General features: G+C 38.4%; 1 protein-coding gene and 2 pseudogenes across 1 annotated transcript; all 3 read right to left on the bottom strand.

Annotated features, from left to right (window-relative positions):
• LOC127442747 (uncharacterized) lies at nt 1–3,226 on the bottom strand (annotated as a pseudogene).
• A 226-nt stretch (nt 3,227–3,452) lies between these two features.
• Nucleotides 3,453–4,405, bottom strand: LOC127442746 (probable G-protein coupled receptor 148). Its single transcript, XM_051700920.1, is given in 2 exon segments — nt 3,453–3,490; nt 3,493–4,405. Coding segments are annotated over 2 exon segments (951 nt in total).
• A 1,801-nt stretch (nt 4,406–6,206) lies between these two features.
• LOC127442744 (transcription termination factor 4, mitochondrial-like) lies at nt 6,207–7,863 on the bottom strand (annotated as a pseudogene).
• Between the last annotated feature and the right edge of the window lie 2,002 nt (nt 7,864–9,865).

The following is a 9,865-nucleotide window of genomic DNA, read 5'->3' as shown; positions in this document are numbered from 1 at the left end:
CTAGCCACATACTACGATCTTTACATCACAGATGTGATGGTTGCTGGCCTCCTCAACCTGGAACAACACTCTGCACAGGTCTCTGTTCCGGAGCCCATACAGGTAAGGTGCTAAGCTTTTTGGCTAGATTAGTAAGACATTGTACACCACCAGGGACCCCCACAGGTTGGCTCTGAGGTCCAGAGACTTACTCTGGTGGCAGGAAAGCATCAGCTCAACACCAAAATCAGCATTGGGCAGAAAGACAAGAAAAGGTGGAGATAATGAATGAAAAATATTCCTCTAGCATGGGACGTGGCTTCGCCCTTCCATGCGCCTGAATTCTGGGTACAACATAGAGGATGATATAACCAGAAAACACCGGGAGGAGGATGATGATGATGCCAGTGACCGTCAGCAACATCGAGACATGCAGTGGGTGAAAGTGGCTTACTGATAAAACCATCAGTAAAGGCACTGAGCAGATGTGGAGTGCACAAGGGCCTGTACTGTGGTACCACACAAAGATGCCAATAGATGCTGCAGGGAAAAACACTGAGACGGCAAAGTTGGCAGCAATTGCTCCATGGGTTCAGGACACGGGCCAAAGTGCCAGGTAGCGAAGAGGTGCTAACACTGCAAAGGAGGTATCCAGCACCATTGCAGTAACACTTAGTACTCCAGAGCTGTATGAGACCCCCAAAAGGAAGAGCAGCATGGCATAGGGCCACTCCATCATCAAAATACCAGCTGAATTGATGCATGCACTCAGGATGTTCCTGTAAACAAAGAGCAGGTCGCTGAAGAAAACATTATCCAGGAGAAGGTAACACGTCTGTTGCCGCAGGTCAATGCGGGACATTATTCGTACTAGAAGAACCGGAGTGGTCAGCTGCATGGCCAGGAAGGCAAAAATGAGGCACACCTGAAGTACTGATGTGTTAGGGAGGTAGAAACCCATGCCACTCGTGTGCAAACATCTCCACTGGGTTTTCGGAGAAGTTCAAAGAATTAGAAAAATGTCCATGAAGCTTGGCTCAACCCGATCTATTGTACCAATTGCCAAATGTGCACAGCAAAGATAAAAAAAGGTCTTCTGACGCTCAGATTTTCCCTTCATCAGAGTTGCCAACTCTGAGCATGTGTTTGTGTGTCCGGTCTGGGACAGAAAGATAGACAAACAGGTAAATGTGTCTCTCCTTCTTGCGGACCGTGGTGAGTGATTCAAGGGACAGATGTTGATTTGTCACTGACACACTTGTTGATGGTCTCCGTGGAGACGTAAAAACAGGTAATTATCACTTCACAGCTAAATGGACCAGAATGACACTCAGGGACTCTGCACCAAGGCATTAATATTGATATGTCATCTTAGAATCAGAACTGTTATATAACATTTACACTGTTATTTTTAGACTGATTGATTGTTTAACTTATAGGCTTAAGTGCAACACAGGTTAAAGATTGATCATTTATAGGAAACTGGAGAAAGACGCAACCATGTAAAAATTTACATTTATTTACTCTGACCAAAAGAATAAAACAGCTCTATTGACCTTTGACTGTAAGTATAGGCAAATAAGAGTTTGAAGCAATATTGTGGGCATGCAAAACAAAGGCTGCATCCGAATATGCATACTTATCTACTGTATATTGTGCCAAAAGCAGTATGAAAATAGAGTATGATGTATATATCCTCAGTATTCATAAAATAGTAGACAAAAAAAAAAAAAAAAACCTGGATGACCTACTGAAGTGATTCCCAACTGGGGGGTACACAAAAAATTATGATTTATTTATTAATTTTTAAAAAGATTTTGCTATGCTGAATCTAACAAAATGTATGGCTTAAAAATAAATGTGTGGGTAAAATTATCTTTTTTTTTATTTGTATTATTATTATTATTATTATTATTATTAATCGAGATCTTCGTTTAAATAATCCTGATATCGATCTTTTACTCTATGCGAAGTTAGGTACCGAGATCTTTTCCTGCGTGTTGAGAGCAAAAGTTTGGTTTGACTCGTTCCGTGTAATGCCTGTGTCCAAAGACGAGATCCACGCAATCCATTAGTAATTGAATAATGTCTCTTTTAATACCCTTTATGTTCTTTGCGGTTTGTTGGTCAAAAACAGCAAAAAAAGAAACATTAATTCTTACCATATGTAGCACGGATCGAATGTGCTATAGAAACCATGCATGTCCTCTCTTGTTAACTTAATTGTTGAACTGCCGGTAATCTTAAAGAGACAGTACCGTTTTAACTCGTGTTCTAAAAATCAATGTAAATACTTGTTAATAGTACAAGTTATGCTTGTAAACAATAAACATGTAATAAAACATATATGTAACATAATACATGCAATGTAAAGACATCATATTTACTGATGGAATACATGGAATTTGTTCATTTTTAAAAGCTAAAATGTGAACAAATTATGAAAAACTAATGATAAAATAAAATCAGTAAAATTAATATTTTGTAATGTACCAGTATGAAGGTCCCCTGTATAATTAACAGCATTAGCTGAGAGAGAGTTTCTTTCCTAAGCAAGCAAAATGGACTTTATAACTGAAATATAACCAAATTAATTGGAATCGGGAAATATTTTACTGATTGATCAATAATAATCAATATTAATGATAATGTTAAATTATATTTAGTCTTTAGTACATATCTTTGGTTTTGTGTCGATAAAGGGGTACTTGAGCCTTACTGATGGTGCTGTGGGGGTACTTCAGGCTAAAAAGGTTGGGAAACACTGACCTACTACATCTGGTGAGATTCTGAAGCATGGATCCACTGGACCCTTTACTAGTGCCAAAGGAGCTGCGGAGACATCACATTCAAAACGCTAAATTAAAAAAAAGGAAAATAATTATGGAGAACCATGAGTGGGCGGCTCTTTTAAATTGTAAGTGCTATATATACACCAAGAAATTTGTTCCTTGTGGTTAAACTGTACTTCTTTAACAAAACCAGATTAGACTATTTTTGTGGTTGTTGTTACTATGCCATATATTTGGGTCACGGGACAATGCCCACGTTCCCGTATGTAGTAGGTCAGAGAATGTATTCATACTGCTCATCATTATACCTGAAGAATGTGCTTTTTTTTTTACCAGCCAAGAAGGAAGCAGTACATGCTCTGACAGTATGCAAATTCGGGTGCAGCCAAGATATAAAGTTGCATTATGATGATATTTTTTTTAAGATTCAATGCATCCAGTACCTTCAGTAGCATTTTTTATGTTAACAGTTAAAATGCCTTCATAGAAAAATAATAAAACATATAAATATGTGTGTGTGTGTGTGTATATATATATATATATATATATATATATATATATTATTCACTTTCTGGGTGGAGACATATGCATTGAGTTGAAATACACTTTTTTGCACATTTATCCTCAAATATTTAGAGGAATGCTGGGTGGCTTTGCAAGGCTTGCCTCAAATCCACTCAACTAGGCTGCACTGATCTGGCTGAGACGTCTCTTTTCCACAACACCTGCTGGAGAGTCTTGTAAATCTCACGATAGCGCAGGATGTACAGGTAAGGAGTAAAAGAGCGTGGCAGCAACATCAGCACACACATGTTCACCAAGTTAATCCACACTCCCACTTCACTCTGGGTTTCATCTTGCTTTAAAAGAGCCAGCTCAACTGCGAAGACCAGTGCAGGAATGAAATACATCATGAGCAACAGTGTGTGTGCCAGGAGCGTCATCCGTGCTCGAGAGTACCGGCTACGCCATATCCCCGAAGTCTTTGTGATGATGTAAAGATGAATGTAACAGTACACAATGAGAGCAGTGCAAATGCTAACAGCAATTATGAAGTACAAATGAATGCCAAACTTCCTCCAACCCAGTGAGTGCAGCGCAATCAATACCAAACACACCGGCTGCCTTTGTTGGTCACTGTTTATCACCAACTCAAGCATTACTAGAAGAGATATTGGGCACAATGATGCCACCACCCACATGCTCATGATTATCTTCCTGGCACGGGATGGTGGGAGAATATCTTTGTAACGTAGCGGCCAGCGTACCGCAACATATGTGTCGATGACCATCAGTGTGAGGGTGAGCACGGAACAGCTGTATGTGGTTACTGTGCTTACAATCAAAAATTCGCACAGTATGTGAGGCATGAGCATGCCTACTGTGTTGCAAGACACAACTGTAAGGTTTATGGTGAGGAAGAGCATGTCGGCAAAGAGCGTGTTAGCAAGAAGCAGGTAGCGGGTCTCCTGACGCAGTGAAGGAAAACACAGGATGCCGAGGAACAGTACAGGGTTGACCAGCATTGTGACAGAAGTTAGAAGAACAGTAGGGATGAGGAACAAATCCATGCATCTGCTGTCCATTATGGAGAGCCACTCCACAGAGATGTTAACAATGAGAGATGGACTCATATTGAGAGAGGCTGAAGAGTGATCACTCCTGAAACCGTCTCCAGCTTAAGAAGACTTCTCTGTTCCTATCTCAGCGTATAGAGGAGCACCCCTACGGTTTGTCTACATGCAGAAAACAGGAACAAACACAGAAACATGAACATTATTTAATGTTAACGCAGTATGACTTATAAGAGTTTATGACAAGGTTTCTGATACATGTTCATACCACTTCATGGAAAGAAAACAAATTTTAAAGGCCTGAATCTTTTCAGTTTGTTGGGGAGATCCTGAGCATATCTTGAATATTACATAAATGTTAAAAAAGGAATATCATTCAGGGTTCTCACACATTTTGAATAATGAATTTACATGACTATTCATGCCGTTCATGATGATTGGATAAGCATTTTTTAAAAACTTGTTTTATAAAGACTGCACTCACAAAGAGCAAACATTTAGAAGATTAAATAGTTTAGTATTTACAACTCTTTCCCCCCTAAATCTTTTAAGATTTAATTACTTCCATTGTCTTTTCCAGGCCCAGAAATCACAATTTTTAAATAAAACTGCAGGAATCCTGATCAATGCTCCTGATTATTTTTTCTTTTAATTAAACCCTGAAATATTATATACAAAGCATCTTTGAATATTTTTCCCACAACAGCAGTGTGACTAAGACAAAATAAATTTCTCACCCCAGTTGTTAACTATATGGGCCTCAGCGATTTAAAAAAAATAAATAAATAAATAATAAAAAAAAAGAAAAAAAAAAAGAATAAACAGTGTCCATACACTATATTATTGGAATGGATGTTTAAACTTTTTTCCTGAGGTATTTCCCAATAATACAGAATTTTTTAAACCCACATGAAAAACCCATAAAATGGATGTCAAGATAAAAAAAAAAAGCTACAATATTTAGGTAAAAGTGATAATACAGTATGAAATGCAAAAATCGATTGTTTAGTGGAAATAAATTAGCTTAATATACCCAATTAAAGTTTCATTTGAAATTCTGAACTACCCTAATCACTCCAAAGCCATGTGAAACAAGTCAGAAAGATTATTCTTATTTGCTTTCCATGCGCATATATGTAAAAATAATACATTTGTTTGTTGTTCTGGAACTTCTGGTGTAAAGTCATCTAGCCTGTCTTAAATTTGTAGTCTTCAAAGCAATACTGTTCATTTACAGCAGTTTCTACAATGGTATGGTAACAAATGGCCCAAAGAGAAAGAATAAAATTCAAACACATTCAATTATCTATTGATTAAGTGAGTGTTAAAATGACTCACTCACCTGTTCCATACAGTCAAATGTGCTGCAACCTCTGCTTCCGTTCAGGATCAATACCCCCTGACTATGCCCTTGTTATCAGTGAGCAGGCTTTCCACTGATGCGCACAAGTCTGTAAATGATCGCACAGCGCTAACACTCTTTAGGCTCTCCATGGTTACTCAGCATTTTGTGTAAATTGTGCTGACCCAACCCATGACTGGCCGTTTACATAAACTAACACTAACACTATTATTACCCCAAAGTTCCTGCCCACTACTACACACCTCATATCAGATGGTAAAAGCTAATAAAAGCAATAAATGAAGTGGTGTTACACAGGCAAATCATATACTAAAATGTCACAATACAGCATGCTATTTCCCAGATGGTTTGCATGTTGTTGTTTTTTAAAACTTTGCATAAGATTCCATTATCAGATGTCCCTAACACACAACAAACCATTACAGAATTCTGCTAAATGAGAGTTTTTATTAATTTTGAACAGAAATACAGTTTAATGAACAAACGGTACAAAATGTCTCATTTCTTGTCCCTCTTGTATCCAGTGTTCTTGTGATGCTTTTTCCTGTTCTGTCCAACATCATCATCATCATCACCATGAAGCTCTCTTGCCATCAGCTTACGGAAAACTTGGAATTCTTCTGCGGTTGCCATGTGGACTTGCATCAGGTAGGTTTTCTCTGTGACGCAGAGAATGTCTTTGAGTGGGGGGTTGAGGATAAGTGTTTGGCCCTTCTTGTCTGCCATCTGGTACAGTCCTCTACACTCAAAGAAACAGTGACGACACCGCAGTTTGGACAAAGTCAACCAGAATAGTTTTGCTTACACCTTCTCTGCCTGCCGCACACCCATGCGGAAATATGCATACTGCAGGGGAAAAATGTGTCAGTTCTAAATAACTTACAACACAAATTGTCCTTAACTATATGATGCACAATGAATTAAAGGGATAGTTCGCCCAAAAATGAAAATTCATCACCCTCATGACATCACAGTTGTGTATGAATTTCTTTCTTCTGCAGAACACAAACAAAGATTTTTAGAAGAATATCTCAGATCTGTAGGAACATTCAATGCAAGTAAATAAAAGCAGTATAAAAGTAATCCATACGATATGTTAAATACATGTCTTCAGAAGCTATATGATGGGTGAGAAACAGATAAATATTTAAATCCTCTTTTTCCTATAAATTCTCCTACCTGCCCAGTAGGAGGCAATATGCATGAAGAATGCAAATCGCCAAAAACAAAAGAAGAACGTGAAAGTAAACGTGGAGATTTATAGTAAAAAAGGACATCAATATTTATCTGTTTTTCACCCAAACCTATTATATCGCTTCTGACGATATGGATTTAACCACTGGAGTAGTATGAATTACTTTTATACAGCCTTTATATGTTTTTTGGACCTTCAAAGTTCTGGCCACCATTCACTTGCATTGTGAGATATTCTTCTAAAAAGTTTTGTTTGTTTTCAGCAGAAGAAAAAGTCAGAGACATCTGGGATGGCATTGGTGTGAGTAATTGATCAAAGAATGTTCATTTTTGGGTGAACTATCCCTTTAAGTCACCCCAAAATGAACATTCTAGTTTGAACATGCAAAAGCATGGACAAAAATTGAGAGCTAGAGAAGAAGCCAAGAATTTCAGTGAAAATGGCTTAAATTTCTGCTATATAGCTTTGGAAGTCTTGGAATGTAATACACGAGTTGTATAGACTATGTTTTACGGCTTGAGAGCCACAGTCTTCATCAATTTTACTTGTATGGAAAAGAGAAACCACACTTTGGTCATTCTAAAAAAAAAAAAACTTCTAATGCACTCCACTGAAAAAAAACATCTTACATGTTTCAAGCAATATGAGGGTGAGTAGATGAAGACCATTATTTATTTTGATTTAAGGTTAGAGGCAGAGGCCATTACTTAACTGTTGAATTAACAACAAAAAAGTTCACAAATGAAAGTAACAGAACAGCCAAAGGATCATTAAAAGGTGACGTTGTGGCGCTACTATTGCAGACCTGCCTTCTGTACACTGCATCTGTAACACCTGCTCTACCTGAAATGTGTATTCCAGCTGGGCCAAGTCCTCTTCCAAAACCTGAGGTGAGTCTCTGGGTGCAGTGATCAGTTGGACGGTGAAGTGGCATTTCTCTCTGAGCAATCGAGACACCATGGAACATGTTTTCCACGGCTCTTTTTATCACGTCTTCATGCATCTCCTTAGCTTGAGTTTCTGTAAAGCCCATCTTGAGCAGATAGCACATGGTGAGCTGAGTCACAGGTCTGTGTGTGACCTGACCAGTGTGAGATGATGGACTTTCTTGATGGGGCTCCTGTTGTGTGGAGCAGAATGACATATGACCTCTGTTTGAGAAAACAAATGCTGCACAGTTCATCCATCCATCTATCTCTTTCAGTGAATATGTTTAAAATGTAGTCCTTCGCAAATTTGTGCAGCAGTAATTTATTAATTTGAAATATTAAAACATGATATACTTAGCATAAAAAAAAATAAAAACATTTCGATAACTTTTTTTAAAATTTTTATTGATTCATAAAGATGACAAAGACAAACAAAACATATATACAATGAATCAACATTTAACTCCCACTACTACCCCTCCCCCTCCCCAAGCAACAACTCCACCCCGACCCCCAACGAACATCCCCGTGGTCACACATAAGCCCACACACACACACACAAACACAAAAATTATATATATATATATATATATATATATATATATATATATATATATATATATATATATATATATATAATAAACATACACATCTAAAACTACGTCTCTCTCCACAGCCCCTCCCCAAGAGTCCCCCCAAACACCAAATAACTGCCCCATTTCCCATCAAATGAATCCCAGATCCCCAGCCTTCTACATGACACTTCCTCGAAAGCTGCTACCCTCCCCATCTACGTGCACCACTCCCGAAATGAGGGCGTCCCAGCCAACTTCCTTCCCCTTTAAACAATCTGTCTTCCTGTCATAACACAGGTCAGGACCCAATTTTTTATATGTTTATTCCCTATATCAATCGCCCAAAACACAGAGTCTGGGGCAAAATGAAACCCGAGTACCCAACACGTCACACAAAAAACTCTGAACCTTCAACCAAAATTCCTGGATCTCAACACACCACCAAAAAACATGGGCCATGTCTCCATCCTCTGAATGGCATTGCCAGCAGGTGGGTGTGTCTTTAAGACCAAGCCTATACAATCTAGAGGGGGTCCAATAGAATCAATCTAAAATCTTGAATTGCTAAGGCACACCCTTGCATCTCTAGATACAGACTTGATGTTTTTTAGAATCCTAGCCCACACTCCTTCCTCCAAAACCAAGTTTAAATCTTTCTCCCATAATCTCTTGATAGAAGTTAAAGCTCCATCCCCCAGACTCTGAATTAGCAGGGAGTAGTACACTGATGCCTCATGACCTTTTCCAAAAGCAGTTATCACCACTCCCAGAGTATCTGCCATTTTAGGGGGGTGTATACTACTCCCAAAAATAGTACAGAGAAGATGGTGCAGCTGTAAAATCTGGGAAACAAACTCATTTATCAATATTACTTAATAAAGTGAATGTTTATCACTTACTTTGTACCTGAGTGTTTGTGTGACATCATGCCCCTGCATCTCGGAGTTAAGAATTTCTGCACATGCCTACAAGTTGTAATTCTGACTTCAAGATGCATTCCATTGCACTTTTCCTAGTAGGAAGTTGTAAAATCCGACTTTCCGAGTTGAATGGAACGCAGCACTACTTTTCAAAACTTGATCCGACACTGAATGCTCAAGCAGCCTAATTTACACTTAGAAAACTCCTGATGTTGCTATAACAATGCAAAAAGCACGTACCAATTTACTTGAAGTGAAAATCAGTCCTCCTTTCCTTACATGATATTAAAGCTTGTTTAACAAATGCCTGCAGAAACAGGTGTATAAAACATTATAATCTCTTTTGATAATCGTACACCTGAAGCACAACTGCTAGCGCTGCAGCATTGTTTATCAGTTGGGTTGCTAGGAGATACCTCTAATGAGAGTCAAACATCTGCTAAGCTAACGGGAGCATTGCAGTTCCGAATATCGGGGAATGAAATGCATTTATGGTTGGAGATATCAAGTAGGAATATCCCACATCCAATTTGAATGG

The sequence above is a fragment of the Myxocyprinus asiaticus genome, chromosome 6 (genome assembly GCF_019703515.2).
Source record: "Myxocyprinus asiaticus isolate MX2 ecotype Aquarium Trade chromosome 6, UBuf_Myxa_2, whole genome shotgun sequence".
Lineage (NCBI taxonomy): Eukaryota > Metazoa > Chordata > Actinopteri > Cypriniformes > Catostomidae > Myxocyprinus > Myxocyprinus asiaticus.
This window is presented reverse-complemented; position numbering and strand designations above follow the sequence as displayed.